We start from the raw sequence: 19,227 nt of genomic DNA, 5'->3' as shown, positions 1-19,227 counted from the left end.
AGTCCAATATTAATTAGATTGACTTAATCTGACAATCTTAATAAATGCTAAAATAACCAGAAGCTTACAGGATTTACATATTCTATATTAACTCTTCTTTGACAACAAAATTACTTGTTTTAAATACTCAAAGACAAATTTTGATAATTTACCAGCATAATCATTGTCCCATTTTATTTTCCAAAGAGCCATCAGAGTATAATTCACTTTCTGGAGCAAAATGTGCATATCTTTGTTAGAAACAGAAGAACAATGGCTTTTCTAAGCATGATTATGGAAATACAAAGTATGTTTTATGTACTGAGATAGCATCCCCTCCTTCTTAAAATCTTCTTTCGGTTACATTCTTACAAAATTAACATTCTTCAAAAAGTGTTCTGTAATTTGGGGCTTCAACCTACATAAGACAGAATTAGGACTTAACAGGGAAGAGGAGAACGAATCACATAAGGAAAACAAATTTAAGCAACATAAATTCACTTTTTAGGCTGGGCGTGGTGGTTCACGCCTGTAATCCCAGCACTTTGGGTGGCCGAGCGGGGCGCATCACTTGAGGTCAGGAGTTTGAGACCATCCTGGCTAACATGGTGAAACTCCATCTCTACTAACAATGTAAAAATTAGCCAGGCGTGGTGGCGGGCGCCTGTAGTCCCAGCTATTCGGGAGGCTGAGGCAGGAGAATGGCGTGAACCTGAGAGGTAGAGTTCTCAGTGAGCCAAGATAGCACCACTGCACTCCAGCCTGGGCGATCCAGCAAGACTCCGTCTCAAAAATAAATAAATAAATAAAATAATACATAAACAAATAAATTTTCTATTAGGTAGAATTTTTGAATTATTATCAAATTGTTTTTCTGCAACCCACAATTATTGATCTTTTCTCATGTGCCTAATAGTGCCTTATCTAGACTCTTAAACAAAATGGTAAAGGTAATAGGTTTTTTCTTCTTACAGTTTCTTCTACAATATCAAACAGAATATACAGAGATATAATTAAAAAAAAAAAAACTTACTGAAAAGTCTTCAAAGATTTTCTTGAGTTCTTTGTGACCATGCCTTTCGGCAATATGTGCGGGGTCTGAACCCTCCATATTTTTCATCTTAGATGCCCAGGTTGCTCCTGAACATTGAAGCAAATGAATAGCCAGGTTCTTTAAGCCAAACTTTGCTGCACAGTGGAGAAGAGTTGGAAGTTCTTTGAAATGAATATCTGTAAGCATAAGAAGTAGTAGGATTTAATGTTTTGATTTTATTGGCAATCTCATTAAAAGGTCTAACACAATATACTCCTAAAAATAATTCCCACAAAGCACAGCAGACTTTTTGTGTAAGAAACCATCAATAGTTTTAGCAATTTAGAATCTTCCCCTCACTTAATTTCCTATATTAAAATAAATATAAACTCATATTCTCACTAGCATTAATGCACCAATCTTACTTGTCAGATAAGTTTAATTGTTTAATTTAAAAAGCCACATCAACCTCTTAAATGAAAAAAAGAAAAGAAAAACATGCTGTAGTAACTCCTTTTGAATGTACCTAGACAGTAACCAAACACTAAATTTAAAAAATTCTGTAAGTTCATCTATAAAATAATTTTATATTCTACCTCCCTGCCTAGTTTGCTTCCTTCCGAAGTTGAAATGAACATGAAATTCTTTGAGGGGTTATACTAGATTTCTACATAAAATTTTTCTTTCATAAACTAACTGCAACAGAAAATACAGGTGAGCGTTTTTATAAATAACTTCAGTGTGGAAATTTCCATCTGGATTTTATAACTTTTATATCAATGTCTTAAAGAGTTTGATTTTTCAAATTATTAATTATCAATTAGAAGACATTTATTAATTTTATATCACTATAAAATGATGAATGTAACCTGTATCCCAATGACAAACAAAACAAAACACAAACGAATGATGGTTTGTTGTTATTCTATATTTTGCACTTAGCTGAAAAAAAAGTTATAGAAATTACACATCAACATAATAGCTGTGGCATTATCAGAAGTAAGGTGAAGACTTATAGCAAAATAATTATAGGAATCAAAACCAAAGTCAATTGTCTTTCAGCAAACTTTTAACGCAATGGAAAACAGCCATCCATTGCTTTTTTGAAAACTGTGAATTTGCTTTAATCATCTTAGTTCATACACTATGTAGTTATTTTCTTAAATGTACACATTTACTTTGCAAAAAATTTACAGTCTTGTTAGATTAAAATTATAGATTTGTTTAGGAGATACAATAAATGTTTAGAATGTGTTTAATCTACAGCATACATTTGTTTCATTTCATGGCAATTTTCATTTAATTAATCTAGATTCACTGCCTCTGTTTTTATTACCAAGGTGTAAACAGAGAAGCCATAATTCAAACCAAGGTGTGACAAATTTACTTTTCATTTTCTTCTAGACCAAATAAAATTTTAGTTTTCAGTTGTTTCAGCCAATGTCTTTCAAACAGTAATTTCATGAGAATAGAATAAAATGTCTGGGGGAATTTTTTAAAGAAAAGTCCAATGTCACTTGCTTGACAAATACAAATAAACAGGTGAATTGGCACATAGCAAAGAAATCAAATCATACATTTGTTTGTGCAGAGCTGCTCCTAAACTTTTTGAGGCAATCCTCACAAAAGATGGCTAATAATTAAACAGAAGTAATCAAACCAAAGCTTTCAAAAGATTAACCTAGCTCACTAGAATAATAAAATGAAAATATACTCAAGTTTGGAATATGAGCATTAAACAAGAATTTAACAGTAAAATGAGTATTGAAACTGGAAATTCATGACCATGTAATCCATTTGTTTTCATAAATCATTCTTTTATCTGGAATAGTAAATATTCATTCAGAGTAGAATGACCAGGTGGCCCCTTTGGGGCAAAACAACAAAGCACACAATAAAGAGAAGATTATAAATCAGGAAATCTGCATTCTAATCCCAGCTCAGCCACTAAATCTGTGGTTCTTAAGAATTCATCTTGTGGACCTCAGTTTCCTAATTTATAAGATGAAAGGGTTAAGGGTCAAAATTATAGAACTTCTGATATTCTTCTGGGCTTGATGCCATGCCACAAATGCTTTAAGTCAAGAAACTCTCTGGAAGGTATTTTTTCCTGGGTTTTAATCAGACACCAATTAGCATAGGGAAGGTAGCTGCAAAGGTTGAAGAAACATAACAATTTTCATTCCTTTCATAATAGGATTTGAAATCTGATGAAATGTTATTATTTTATCTGTAAAAACAGAGCATTGCTGTGTTTATGAAACTTTCTGCTCTCTGACAGAAGAACCATTATGTATCATGTGAGGTGTCACTCTTCCAATTCTGTCAAAAGATTAGACTTATAATTCTTTTTAGAATTTTAAGAAACAAAAAAATGCTGCCAAGGTTATCATGCTTCTAAAACCTTTATAATGTAAAAAAAATGGACAAAGGAAATAGTCCATCAAAACCCTATGCTACAGCTTTGTTGTTACCTCTCATATTACATAAAACATAGCAGTGGAAAATTCATAAATAGATACATACTTTACTATTAAACTCAACATTGAATCTGCCTCATTAATTGTTATAACTGAATTCTTGTTACTAAAATATTCTCTTAAATAAGAGAAAAAATTAGAATTTGCATCCACTTGGTATTTCTCTTGTTAATTATCTCAGGAAACTTCATACAAGATACTCTTTCTTTTAAATGTTTTAGTTGAATAGGTTAGGTCCTAATCTGCATTATATTCAAATGAGTCTTTATTTCTTCTTGGTAAATAAACTTCAAAATAATGCCTTTTATTACTTAAATACCAAAATTCTAAAACTTAATATTTATTTATCATGATAAGCAATATAGTGTAGCACTTAAGCATTAGGACTTTGGAGCCAGATTGTATGGATTAAATCTATACAATTTAATTTAATTCTAGTATTTAGTCATAGTGTCATTTGCACAAGCTACTTGAACTTAGGCCTCTTAATTTTCTTAATATTCAATTGATGACCACAACATCTGCTCAGTTATTAAACCTATGTCCAATGTATTCTTCCATGCAAATAAGTACTGCTAGTCCTCATTAATGGGAAATTCTGTTTATGCAAATTCATTTACTCACTAAAATTTGTTTGTAACCCCTTAGGACACTTTTCCAGGCATTTGCAGACATATGTATAGCAACGAAAAATTTTAGTCACCCAAAGCACACATTCCCAGCTGGGGTCAAACAAGGCAACCCTATGCCTCCTTATTTCAGCTCTTATACTGTAAACAAATGTCCTGTTTGCAGGCCATTTGGTGCCACAACTCTCACAGCTTTTGTGGTTTATTTTGGTGAATTAGCTGTTTAAAATGGCCCCCAAGTACAGTGCTGAAGTGCTGTGCAGTATTTCTAAGCACTTGAAAGCACTGGCATGCCTTATGGAGAAAATACATGTATTAGATAAATTCATTCAGGCATGAGTTACAGTGTTAATGGTGAGTTCAGTTTGAATCAACAGTATATATTAAATAAGGTATTTTTAAACAGAAACACACATAAAGCAAGGTTATGTATCAATTGATTGATGAAAACATTGTGACCAGATGCTCACAGGAACCTAACCCTATACCTCTCCTGGGAGCAAAGGTTCAGCATTGACTTATTCGATTACTTTACGGAACATAACTACTGCAAATAATGAGAATCAAATGCATTTTAAAGCAATCCAGAGGCCCCTTTTAATTTTGGAGAGTGAGTTCATAATTGGTTTCCCATTGCAGCATGGCCAGTTATTTTCTGACTTATAGTGCCTTATTTTCTTTGTTCCTCCACACAGTCAGGGAGGCTCTGAGAGAAACTACGGACCCTGTATACTGCTCCTCAGGGTGAGGCCAGAAAAACTGTGGAGCTGCGGGAGGCAACTGTGAGCATTCAAGTCCGTGACTTATGAGAGTTTCCCCCGGGCTATCTCTGTGTTCTGGGCCCACTCAGCTAAAATCCAAACCAGGAATGGTTAGAATCCACTTCCACAACCAACCTGCAAGTAGAAAGAAAGAGCAGTTCTACAGCCTTGATTCTCTGTTTTTTATTTTTATTGTCAGGCATAGACAAACAACAGGAAAAACTTCGGGTGAAGATGAATAGTTATTCTGTTGTTCTCAGATAATTTCTTTGAAAGACTGTATATTTTAAATATTTTGATATAAATTCTTTATTTTGTTGATCTGTATGCTTAAGATTTGAAAGTTTTGTAAAATTGTAAAAATTGAGTTCTAAAATGATGATATTCTGTCATCCAAAGGATCTGCATGATGAGTTGACAAGAAGTATGAGAAATAAATGGAGCGTGTCACCTCAAACCCAGAAGGGACTCATTGCTTAATGAATACTGGAGTGGATGGAATCCACCCTAAAATTAGCAGCAGTAATGATAGGAGGAGGAAAAGGAAGAAGAAAACATGGTGGTTAACAAATGGAATTGGAGAGGTAGGGATTTAAGGTACTTAGTGGCAGATTGAGTAAGAGCAGAGCAACAGAACAAGGATGTGGCAGGTGGTGCAAGATGCTCTGATTTCAGAAAAAGAGTCTTTGAGAACACACTGTGAAGTGCCTTCTTATCTAGGGCTGTGGACTAGAATGGCCAGAGAGAAGTAGGCAATGAGTAAAACAAGGTTGAAGCAGGACTTAAGGCCACAGACGAAGAGCCTGGGAGCTTGGAGTCCATGTGTGGAGGTAATTCTAGGAAGCAAAGGGAGATGTGAAGTGTTTGTTAGAAGTTCCTAGAATTGATATCAACTAAAATTAAATCTCACAATATTTAAATACGTTTATTTTCCATTTTCCACTAGAAAACCCAGACAATGTTGAGGCAATAAAAAGAGCTGGACAGTTTCATGTTTACCCCAATCCATCCAATCTGTAGCTAAACCCTGGTTCAAGTCAGAAGCCTCTAAAGATTTTATTTCTATACAAATGTGCTTGCATTCTTTTCCTCTACATTCATTAGAAAAAAATTTCTCTTGAAAACTACCAACTTTGTCTCTGCTGTGTCTTGACAAGACAATAACCAAGAACCAGGAAAAGATCCAGGAAAAGTTGAACAGTAAAAGTGCACAAACCAGATGGGCTGGGTTGGGATCAGATGGTTGGGCATTCTGGTATAGAGCCATGCCTTACAGGTAGAATGCTACCTACTGGCCTTTGTTTTGATGGGTCTCACATGGACATTCAAGAAATTAGGGCCACAAAGCAGTAAATCAATATGTCTGGCAAGGAAACTTTACTTCATTAGTAAGGACTATTTCAGCATTTTAAAAGGAATTCCTTTCAGTCTTGAGCATTGGAGTTGTTCCTTTAAAATATTAAATGATTTTATAATAAAATGCACAAAGGCAAGGAGGTAAATCTAAGAAATCTTATGGGCAGTAAAAGGAGTGGGTAGAACTTAAGATGCCTTTGGAAGCACTGTCATATATGTATTATAGAGACAAAATGAAAATGGAATATGAGAATGATTAGGGAAGCCCCAAGTGACAACCTGCTTTGCATATTTCAGATGTGCCAATATTTATATTTTATAAATATATATTTATATATTAATATCTATTACATATATATTTAATAATTTAATCTATGTATTCAATACATATTTTATATATTTATATGTTATAGAGAGATTATAGATAACATATATTTCTATCAACCTATCTCTATCTATCTTTCAACACACACATATACACACATTTTATTGATTTCTCTTGAGAACCCTGACCAGTACAGTGAGGAAGATGCTGTGGCAGCTTTGGTAAACCATAACTTACAGAAAGAAGGCATAAAAACAAGTTCTACATCTAAGTCTCTTTCCTTTTCAGAATAATGCAATGTGAGTTTTCAAACCTGAACATTTTTAAAAATAACTGTTTGGTAATGGCAGAATCCAGTAAGCAAATGAGTCCTTTCAGAAAGGGGAGGGAGGTGTTCTTGTGGTGGATTAATAATAGGGTGTGGTATACAGTGGTTTCTGAACTTCTCAAGAATTTCAAAGAATTTCAGACGTTTGAGGATCGTTACTGCATAACAACTGCAAAAGAAAGAGGGAGTTTCCTAAGTCGTAACTTATTCAAGACATTAATTAAAAAGCCCATTTGGCCCCACCTCCCCTCTGTGTGTGTATGCGTGTATGTGTTCCTAATTAAGGCCAACCCATGTAAACATTTTCCTAATTAAAATAAATGGATATTAGAGAGCCTATTTCCTGTTATCAGTTACTAATAGATACTATTTATGTTTCTTTTCCTAACTCTATGATATAATTATAGATGTCTGTTACTGTTGACCCTGAAAAACCTACAATTTGTGTGTTGGCCCAGAGAAGACAAACATGTGTGCCTTGGTACTTGAGCACAGACAGTTCAGTGCAGCATATTCAGAAGGCACACATGCCAATTTTTCATTCTGCTAATAGCAGATGCCATGAATAAGAAGAACAAAATAAAATGAAAAAATAAATGACAGTCTAAATTAGTGCCTTAGTCCAACGAAGAAGAAGAATTTTATTTGGGGAGCTCAAATATTACTAATTTGTATCTATTGATACCAAGGTTTTATTTCAGTCTATGGTTCACTTGGTTACCATTAGCTAAGTAATTAATATAATAAATTTTTATTGAGCACTAGAAATTCTTCTAGGGACTAAAAATTAATCTGTGAACCAAATAGGGCTTCCTCTTAAAGGGCAGTATTTACCCATAAAGACAAAATGGCTGATATGAAGGAAATCATATACTATGAAACAAAAATTACAATGTTTCTAGGATTGCAAAAATAATGAAAAGAGTATCTGAGGTTATTTCAAACTTGTCGTTATAAGTTATTCATTATAATAGTAATTTATATAATTAGGCAGAAAAACTTGAGAACCTTCCTTTAAATTTAAGATAACCTTCCCTATAAAGTTTCTTCTGACTGTCCTCTTTCTTTTGTGCTCCCATGACACCCTGAGCTCCTGCTCACTATAGGGTACCGGGGCACAGTCGTCCAGGGACTAGCAAAGTGGCCACTGGAGCTGGGCTACCTGGATCCAAGTCCCAGCTCTGCCACTTACCATCTGGGCAAAGTATGCAACTTCTCACCCGTAAAATGAAGATTAAAATGGTACCTACCTCAGGATCATTGTGAGGAAGTAAATGACAGTGTAAGTAAAGTGCTTAGACCTGTTTGACAGAGTAAGCAAAACGCATGTTGAGTACTATGCGTAGGGCACACACTGTATTCATGACACTTATTTTTGTAGTTTTGTCTTCTCATTCATTGGTTTCTGTGCCCTCTGAGAGTGTGGGCTGTGTCCTGTTTATCCCACATTCTTCTACCTTCCTTCAGTATCTAGAAGAATACCTACTATGAAGTGGAGTACATTAAACTTTTTGTAAGCATTTCTGAGTTGTTTTTTTTTTTAATAATGGTATGGAAAAACATATTTTTAGATGAACAGTCACTCTAAGATTACTTCATTCTGCATCCATAATTTATTTATTTATTATTATTATTATTATTATTATTATTATTTTGAGATGGAGTCTAGCTCTGTTGCCCAGGCTGCAGTGCAATGGCGCAATCTCGGCTCACAGTAACCTCTGCCTCCCGGGTTTGAGCGATTCTCCTGTCTCAGCCTCCTGAGTAGCTGGGATTACAGGCATGCACCATCACACCAGGCTAATTTTTCTATTTTTAGTAGAGGTGGGGTTTCTCCATGTTGGTCAGGCTGGTCTTGAACTCCCAACCTCAGGAGATCCACCTACCTCGGCCTCCCAAAGTGCTAGGATTACAGGCATGAGCCATCGCGCCCGGCCTCTGTACCCATGATTTTAATTCAAGGACACAGAATGATGGAATAAAAAATCTATCTTGACTTTAATTTGATTTATGTCAATTTGATTTATGTACATAAAAATGATGCCAATCAATTACTGTTCACTCAGTGGTTCTCACTGGTGATCCACAGAGGAGTAGAATCAGCATCATATAAAAATTTGTGAGAAATGTAAATTCTTGTACCCAACCCAGACCTACTGTATCAGAAATTTGAAGAGAGATGGTAGCAGTCTGAATTTTAACATATCCTTCAAGCGACTCTGAAGCCTGCTAAAGTTTGAGAACCATGGCATTAAATAAAAGAAAGAATAGGGGCTTGGTTCTAATAATTAAACAAAAGTGAATAGACAAGAAAATTGGGGTTAACCTCACAGAGAGCTACATAAAACTGCAAAGTGTACAAAGTAGTGGACTTTCTCTCCATTCTGTTCACAGTTTCTGTAAAAAAACTTCCCTCTTCTGTCATGGTTTACATATTTTAAAATACATTTTCAGTAGAGTAAATGGAAAATACTACAATGGAAGTGAAAATTATGTGTATTATATTTGCCCCATATCTTTTTACATTTTATGAAGGTATGATTGAGAAAGACAAATAAAAATTGTATATATTCAGTGTGTACAACGTGATATTTTGATATATGTACACATTGTAAAATGATTACCACAATCAAGACAATTAACATACCCATCACCTCATACATTTATCATTTTCTGTTGTCTGTAGTGAGAACACTTGAGATCTACTCTTTTAGTACATTTCAAGATACAATATATTATTATTAGCCACAGTCACCATGTTGGGCATTAGATCTCCTTATTCATCTTACAACTGAAGGTTTGTGTCCTTTGACCAATATCTCCTCTTTTCTCCCATCCCTGAAGCCCCTTATTACCACCATTCTACTCTCCGTAAGTTTGACTTTTCAAAGATTCTAATATAGATGACGTAATCATGCAGTATTTGTTTTCTGTGTCTGACTTAACTCACGTAGCACACTGCCCTTACGGTCTGTCCATGTTGTTTCAAACGGCAGCATTTCCTTTTTGTAAAGGTGGGATAATATTCATTTGTAGATGTATACCACATTTTCTTTATTCGTTCATCCATCAAAGGACAATCACATTGTTCCCATATTTTGGCTACTGTGAACAATGCTGCGATGAATATGGGGGTGCAGATATGTCTTCAAGACAGTGATTCTATTTCCTTTGGATATGTACCCAAAAGTTGCATTGATGGATCATATTACAGTTCTATTTTTATTTTTTATGATGGGCAAACATTGGAACATTTTTTAAATTAACTTTTTATTTATAACTGACACATAATTATACATTTTTATAAGGTACAGTGTATGTTTCAATGCACACATACATTGTATAATGGTCAAATCAGGATAATTTCCATCACTTTTCATTTATCATTTCTTTGTGATAATATTCAAAATACTCTCTTATAGGTATCTATAAATATACACTACATTGTTATTTGCCATAGCCACCCTACTGTGTAATTGAGCACCAAAACTTATTCTTCCTGTCTAACTGTAACTTTGTACCCATCAACCAATCACCCTTAATTTCCCTGCCCTCCCCCATCTGCAGCCCCTGGTAACCACTATCCTACTCTCTACCTCCATGAAATCAACTTTTTAAGGTTTCACGTATGAGTGAGATCATGCTGTGTTTGTCTTTCTGTGCCTGGATTATTCCACTTAAAATAATGTCCTTCAGATTCTTCTGTTTTTGCAAATGACAGGATGTTATTCTGTTTTATGCTTGAAGAGTATTCCATTGTGATATATAACACATTTTGTTTATCCATTCATTTGTAGTTGGGCATTTACGTTGATTCCACATCTTAGCTATTGTGAATAATACTGCAATAAACATGGAAGTATAGATATATTTTTAATATACTGATTTCATTTCCTTTGGATATATATCCAGTAATTCAATTGCTGGACTATATAGTAGTTTTATTTTAAATTTTTTGAGGAACTTCAAGACTCTTTTCCATAATGGCTGTACTAATTTATATTCTTATCCACAGTGCATCAGAGTTCCTCTTTTTCCACATTTGTCCCAGCATTTGTTATTTCTTATCTTTGTCATCATAGCCATTCTGATTGGAATGAGGAGGTATTTCATTGTGGTTTTGATTTGCATTTCTCTAATGATGAGTGATGTTGAGCATTTTTTCATATATCTGTTGGTGATATGTAATTGCCATTTCTTCTATTTCTTTTGAAAAATGTTACATTGTCTTTTGCCCATTTTTAACTGGATTAATTCACATATATGAGTAATAATTATAATTTTCAAGTATAAGTAAACTCAATGTTGTAGTTCAGGGACAAAGCTTAACAGTATGGGTAAAATAAAACACAGACATAAACAAATATATTAAACTATATCCTCTTTACAATGAGCATATTTTAAAACACGAGGAAAGTTTGAAAGTTAATGGAGAAAAAAAAGACATAACCGCGCATATAGTAGCTATATATCAAGAAAGCTGAGGTAGCTATAATAATATTTGACAAAAAAATTAAGGCAAAAACCATTACTAGAGTTAGAAGGTCATACTTTCATGATTTTTAAGAGGAAGACATAGTTAAACATTTTAGGTGTCTAAAAATATAGGCTCAAAATATACAAAGCATAAAAAGGAAGTGAAGGAATATAAGGAGAAACAAAAGCATTATCTTAGGGGCTAATTTTAACATATTTCTCACTGTGGTAGAATAAGGAGATTCAAAATTAATAATGCCACAGAATATTTGAATAAAGCAAGTTTAATATAAAGAAATATGTAAAACATTGTACCTGACAACTGAAGAATGATATTTTTTAATGTACATGAGAAATATTTATTTGGAAGAACTGTTCATATGTTGAACTTAAAGCAAAGCTCAATAAATTTCAAAGATGTAAAAAGGTATATAAATGGACAATTATAAAAGGTACCTTTAGAATAACAGCACAGACCTTTGTAAATATCAGATGAAAGTAAAAGGGGGATAAACATCAGTCAAATCAGTAACTATAGATTAAATCATCTACTTTAAAAATATTTTAAAATTGCAATCCCAATTAAAGCCCACATCATGCTAACTTCCAAATACCCTTTATACAAAACAAATTGAAAATCACATGCTAAACAATATTTATAATAATTTATTTCTTAGAGAAATATGCAATCAGTAGCATTTTTAGAAAAACAGTATTGTTAGAATACTATTTCAACTAAATATTACCCATTATATTCCTACAAAAGTAATTTCCATTTGCATCTTGTAGATAATGATCACAAGCAATATAATTTCTTATAGTCAACCAGGTGTCATGGGTAGATAGAGGACATGCTTATTTTTCAGGTTTCCATCATTGTCAAAAGTTTGTTCTGTGAGAATGTATGAATAATTCTCATCTTTCAAGGTCATCTTTTCAGCTTCCAAGATGACTCAAGTCAGAAACTGATACTTAGCTAGACAGGAATGGCGTAAAAGTGGCTGGAGATGGGCCGGGCACGGTGGCTCACGCCTGTAATCCCAGCACTTTGGGAGGCCGAGGCGGTCGGATCACGAGGTCAGGAGATCGAGACCATCCTAGCTAACACAGTGAAATCCCGTCTCTACTAAAAATAAAAATAAAAAATTAGCCGGGCGTGGTCGCAGGTGCCTGTAGTCCCAGCTACTGGGAGGCTAAGGCAGGAGAATGGTGTAAACCTGGGAGGCGGAGCTTGCAGTGAGCCCAGATAGCGCCACTGCACTCCAGCCTGGGCAAGAGGGCAAGACTCTGTCTCAAAAAAAAAAAAAAAAAAAAGTGACTGGAGATAATGCAGCCAACTGCTTCAGCCTTCAAGCCTTGTCTGCTCTTTGTCATCTGCATCTTGATGCTGGTGTTCTCCCACTTTTTGAGTTCTTTGCCTAATCTGTTACTTTTTTTGATGCATCTGCTATTCTGTCCTTTGTATTTCACATGGACTTGTTCACAATTTGTCCTATAGCTTCTAGTCATACCTTTCCCAATATTTATGCGTCTTAACTGAGTCTTATTTATCTGATACAAACTCTGGAGATGCTTAAAATAAGGAAAGGGTATACAGCAAATGAAACTGAGGTTCACTATAATGGAAAATGAGCAAAAAAGCAGTCAATTTAAATTTTACATAGACCTGTTCTACGTTTTATCTGGATAGCTCTTTTTCCTCTCCACTCATTAACATTTTGCATTGTCTCAATCAGTCTGCATTCCCATCTGTTTGTAGATATTTTGTGGCTTGATATGTTTGGGGTACATAGTGAACCAGAATATTAATTCTTTATCTTCCCAGGCATTTGCTCTATAAATAATACCTATTGATACTGAGTTTCACTAGAAACCAATATATCTACATTATTTTCATGGCACAAAGAATTGGGAGTACCTAGATCCATGAGGGCATATTTCTAGCTTTAATGGATGGTGTTGTGTATATCACAAGTTATTTTGTGGCTTTCACTTCTCTCTGGAGTAGGACATGACATGGTTGATCATATTCTTCTCTCAGAAACATTATCTTCAGTTGGCTTTTAAGAGACCTTCAGTGACTGCTGCTTCTCAGTCTCTTTATGGAAATTTCTCTCCTAGTCCTCTAAATACAACAGTGCATAGGACTCAGACCTTTGCCCTGCTCTGCACTCTCTGCAGAATAATCTCATTCAGGCTATGGCTGTGAATATCACATATGAGCGCCTTCCTGGGTGTTTGATTTATATACTTAATACCAACCAATTTATTATATTTTAATTAACATAGACAAACTAGAACTTTTGATCACACTGTCAAAACAGTGTCATCACACAGTCAAAACTATTCTTGCCATAGCACCTCTATTTCAGTTAACAGCATTGATATTTATTTTATTTATATTTTTATAAACATGTATTTAGTTACACACAGACCAATCCTGTCTTTCTTTCACCTACAATCTATCAGCACGTCCCACAATCCTTACTTTCAAATATCTACCAAGCTCAAGCAAGTCTCATCACTTCCACTGCTACCACCCGGGTGACAGCCACCTTCAAGCCTCTCCTGCCACTACTAGGACAGTCTCCTATCTGGTGTCCCTGTTTCCATTTTTACACACCATAATCTATTCTCTGCCTAACAGCAAGAGTAATATTTTGTCTTATATAATTAGATGGTATTAAGCGATGTGTGAAATCCTTACATGGCTTTTCATCACTTACTAACTCTCTATCCTCCTACTTTATTTTTCTCATAACCCTTATCACTATTTGCAATGGTCTTATTTTGTTGCTACTGTTTTATTACTCTGTTACTCTCAATGACTTAAATAAAAGTTTCATGAAGAAGAACTTTCCTATGCAGGCCGCCTGTTCCTGGAGCACCTAGAAGAGTAGCACTTACTTTGTACTTGTTACATAAATGAATAAATAAGATCACTTAATAATCTTTCACATCAAGGTGCTTCCAATTGGGAGAAAATACTATGTCCACAGGCTTACCTTTTTCATCTATAATTACAGAGTCCTCTACTTTTTCAGAACATGTGTTGTTATGGCAATGGAAATGAGCTGAGAGGGGATTATAAAGGTCATTGAAAAGTGGAGAAGGGCTTATCATTCCTAAATGTTTGTTCCTTAAAGCTGGACTCAGGATAGCACATTGCCTGTGATCCACAGTGTTAGGTTGCATCCTGAGGCCAGATTTACTTGACTCTGTAAGAATGTCCTGTCTTCTCTATCTATGCTCCTTGTATACTCAGGCCAGAGGTAATTCCTTGTCTACGGAGTGATTCCAGGATGAAGGCGGCCAAATTCTCATCCCGGTATCAACTTTGTTGTTTATTTTTTTTCCTTCTTTCTCTCCCTTCTTTTTTCCTTCCTGTTTTGTACTCACAGACTCCAACCACAGTATGTTTGTAAGCATGCCTTTTCAAACTTCACATCGGGAAATATAGAATCTTTGAAGACACACTGTAAACGTTAGTAACAATAGTAGAATTTTGGAAAAATATTTTTTTGGTTACTCAGGTAAAAAAAATTTGAAAGATTCAAGCTGGCTGTTTTATTTTATATTATTTGATTCAAACAGAAGCATCAGTTCATAAAATTAGCTTGAGAATATGCTAAAATTATTATTGACAAGAGGTGAAAATTTGTACTTGTGGGTTGTATTAGCAAAAAAGAAAAAAATGGAGTGGAAAAAATCTATAATTCAACAGTCAATTTACATGCCAAATCTCCAATTTAATCACTAGAAGTTTTTATAATGTCTTCTGTATACATCAATCCCTAATTTAGTGTATTTACTTAATGATGATGTGTTTGTGACTAATTTGAAAGGAATTTACGTGACTACATTTTTCCCTACCATCTATTACTTTTCATCCCGGAAAAAATACTCTTGCCCATTTTTTTTTTCTTTTACATTGATTTCTTCACAGCTTCCGATTTTCTTCTCAGGTGGTTTAAAATGCAAATGGAACAGGTCACTAAAACTTCATGCTTTGCAAAATTCATACACTGGAAAAATATCTCAAAAAAGTTTCTTATAAATATCTCCTCAGTGTTGATTTTATCTTTTCCTAATTTTCTTTTCAGAGAGTAGTAATTCCTCACTTGTTAAAAGTCTTCTTTCTCTGTAGAGCCATGATACATTATATAATATTTGGTTCCATCCCACAAATATCAAAGAAAGGGGCAGCCATCAATGATTTAAAAACATAATTTTTAAATAAGATTTTTGATGTTAACAAAACCCTAAGATAATTAGGAATAAATGTAACAAAGATTGTCAAACGTTTTATAAAATACAATATTTTTTGAAAGCTGTAAACAGACCCAAATAAAGTATCTTTTTTTTTTTTTTACCATATTAATCTACACTTTTATTCCAATTTTACAGAGTTTTTCATGGAAAACTGACATACTGATCTTAAATACTATAGGACAAATAAAGGAAGTGGAACAAAAATCATTTAAAGGAAAAGCAGGGTCCAGCTCTAATACATACCAAGATTTATTATAAACTTTAATCATATGTTCACACAAAATACCGTATAAAAGACAAGCCACTAATTAAGTACATATTTGCAAATGTGAAAAACTGACAAATAGTTACTATTTAAAATAGGTATACTGAAAAAGAAAAAAGCATTTTCAAACTTCAATAAGAAAAGAATAACAACGAATAGAAATAAATGAAGCCTATTAAATGTAAATTTATTAAAGAAAAATCAACTTAATAAACAGAAGATGCTCAACTATGTTTGTAATTAAAATATTATTTAAAGAGTGAGATTCTCAACAGCTGTCATATTGGCAAAAATAAATAGCTTTACAATTCTTAACGTAGAAGAGATGTGGAGCAATGTCACAATACTGCTAGTGAAATTATTAATCAGTGCAAACATTTTTGATAGAAATTTGAAAATATCTAGCACTGTACATATGTACATATCTGTTTAGAACAGAAATTTCACTGATACATAGCTCCATCCCACAGGTATCAAGGAAAGGAGCAGCCACAAATAATTTAAAAATATAATTTTTAAATATGACTTTTGATGTTAACAAACTCATAAGATAAAGAGGAATAAGTCTAACCAGGGTTTTCAAGGTAATTGTATCACCTGAGAAATTATTATATATATGCATAGGGTTTCATATGCAAGATTGTTCACTGTAGCATTACTTGCAATGATAAAAAATGTAAAAACACTAGTATTTATTAGTAGAACAGATACATATTATGCTGTAATCGACCGAAATAATCCTATAAAACATTTAAAATGATGACCTAGATCTACATATATACATGTATAGATAAAAAATTTATATGAATAAAAAATAATAAGTTGAAGGAAAAAGTATGATGTAATTTATATAAAATTTACAAAATTGTACAACAATATATGTTAATCATGAAAACAAATACACATAATGAAAGGATGAAGAACTGCACAGGAATGATTGTCAAGAAATTTAATTAAAATAATGTTTTTTTTTCGAGGTGTAGAATCACAGAGTGAAATAGAGAAATCCAACTAGATCCATAATGTTTTATTTGTTAAGAAAAAGATCTGAAGCAAAGCAAAGTGTTAAAATCTGACAAAGCTACAGGGTGTTCTTTACATTATTGTCTATATTTTTCTGCATGTTTAAATTATTTAATGATATAAAAAAGACAATCCACTGGACATTTAGTTCTCTTCCATTGAATTAGCAAATGATCTATTTTCTGTGAACCTAAAGATATTACTAGTCCCAGACAAGTCTTTGACCTACAGTTACCACCACATAATGTACTGAATATCCAGTTCATGCTCCATATTTCAAAGATATATTTGGAGATAATATTCTGAGTTAATACTTTCACAATTCTGGGTGATCATCTGCTGTCCTCTTTCAGATTAAAATATTGCTACCAATTATAAACGAATATATGCTTTGACATGCTTTTTTATAAATTGGCATGGGTTCTACTGAACCAGTTCTTTCTAAGTGAAGGTAGATATTCTAGGAAAAAATAACCTAGTTTAATTTTCCTAAATTAATTGCCACTTAAGATAACTGAACTGGGGACTGCAGCCCCTTTAAAAACAAGCATCTTTTTTTTTTTTTTTTTTGGTATAAATTTGAGGTACAAATGCAATTTTGTTAAATGCGTAGATTGTAAAAAGTAAAAATAAAAACAAGCTAAACTATGTTTTTTTCCTGTCCATGACAGGAGATTCTCTGCATTATCCAGGCTTTGGAAGGGCTCTGAAAAGAGTTACGAAAATTCTCGGATCTGCTGCAGTGAGATTTATGAGACTCTGCAGCAGGCTTGAAACTCAGACTAGGTGAGAACTACAGAGAGACTAAAGCAATTGTGTTTGCCTAAGTGTGCTGCTCCACTTCACCATCACACCACGTCATTTTTTTAATGACAACTCACAGCATGTGTGTTCATATATAAATCTACCACTGAAACAGAAGTTGCTTAAAATAATACTCATACTTCAAGTGATGTACTCTGGTATTTTCTATTCAAGTACGGTATACATCAGCTCAAAATTGCCTATCACAATCTTTTATATTGACTTCACAGTTGCTGATGATTCACACACTAGAAAGTTGTTCATGAATTAGTTCTATGACTCGCGTGTTCAAAAGTCCTGTATTGCATTAATACATCAGGCTTATTTAGAAACCTGGTAACATTCTACTCCTAGAGATAACTTCTTTGTATGGAAAATTCTTGTCAATGGAAAGCACTAATTTTAAATCAATAATGAAGCATTACAAGGTAAGAGAACATTAAAGCAGAATGTTATTTGTTACATATTTTCCCTCTTATTTCCACCCACCCCTATAACGCAAGAAAACATGAGTGTATTGTGTAGAGAGGAATAAAAAATGACTAAGACATATTGACATGGAATGGTATTTTACTTATTATAAGTGAAGTGGCAGGAAACTAAACCCAGAATTTACGAAAATAACTTTAAAGAGAAGATGGGGCAATAATAAAATTTTTGGTTGATATAGCGTTTCACTCTAAACTTTTAAAGAACCATAGGTATCTGCAGGTAATTCCATGACAAATCCTTAGGGTAGGTCAATCTCAATGTATACTTTCTCAATTCCTTATGATTATGTTCTCTCAGAGTGATTCAATTTCTCAATTTCCCATAGCTAAGATATAGAGAAATAAATAATAACTGTTTAATAAATAAAATAGTTCACCAAATAATTAGAGACCTGTCCTCAGGGATAGATACCTGGGGTTACACCTGATTCATGGTTTGCTGAATTTACCTCTCAGAATGCCTCTAGTAGGTTCTTCAACAACTCACCATTTCTCTCTCCAATTCCCTTGATTAATATACGTAAAAAGGTAACTTAAACCTTATCAGCAGGAACATTATGAAACACAGGTGCAAAGTCTTAAAGACTAGATATTCTGAAGCTGACATTTATCTGAGACTACTGGGTCAAGGAGGCAAGCAAAACCCTAGCTCAGTCATATTCATGTCTTTATTGCATATTCTTATTACATATATTATGGTATTTTGTATTTTCATTAGAAATTAGAGCTTAATGTTATGGAGATTCTTTGGCTCTGTTATATATAGGTTTTATAACATCTGTTATGCAATAATACCCAGCAATAATGCTTCTGAATGAGCTATCTGGATTTCAGTAAACTTTTCATTTTTAGCTTTAAAATTTTTTTAATTTTGTAATTTTTTCAGATACAAAATTATCATTAAATTATAGTGATGGTTCAAAACTTTCATATACTATTATCTTTATAACCTTTGTAAAGAGAGGCTAATTTTTTTTTCTGTGTCAAAATTCAATATAAGGAAGA

At 33.6% G+C, this 19,227-nt stretch overlaps 1 protein-coding gene across 3 annotated transcripts in view; it reads right to left on the bottom strand.

Annotated features, from left to right (window-relative positions):
* The window catches only part of BANK1 (B cell scaffold protein with ankyrin repeats 1), a 335,823-nt gene that overhangs the window by 179,286 nt on the left and 137,310 nt on the right, over positions 1-19,227 (bottom strand). For all 3 annotated transcript variants that reach the window (XM_030916824.1, XM_030916828.1, XM_030916833.1), the window contains one exon: positions 1,013-1,209. In XM_030916824.1, the coding sequence (XP_030772684.1) occupies positions 1,013-1,209 (197 nt within the window). The remainder of the gene's footprint in view (positions 1-1,012; positions 1,210-19,227) is intronic.

The sequence above is a fragment of the Rhinopithecus roxellana genome, chromosome 2, assembly GCF_007565055.1.
Source record: "Rhinopithecus roxellana isolate Shanxi Qingling chromosome 2, ASM756505v1, whole genome shotgun sequence".
NCBI classification, from domain to species: Eukaryota; Metazoa; Chordata; class Mammalia; order Primates; family Cercopithecidae; genus Rhinopithecus; species Rhinopithecus roxellana.
Note: the sequence above shows the minus strand (reverse complement) of the source record. Positions and strands in the feature narration are given on the sequence as shown.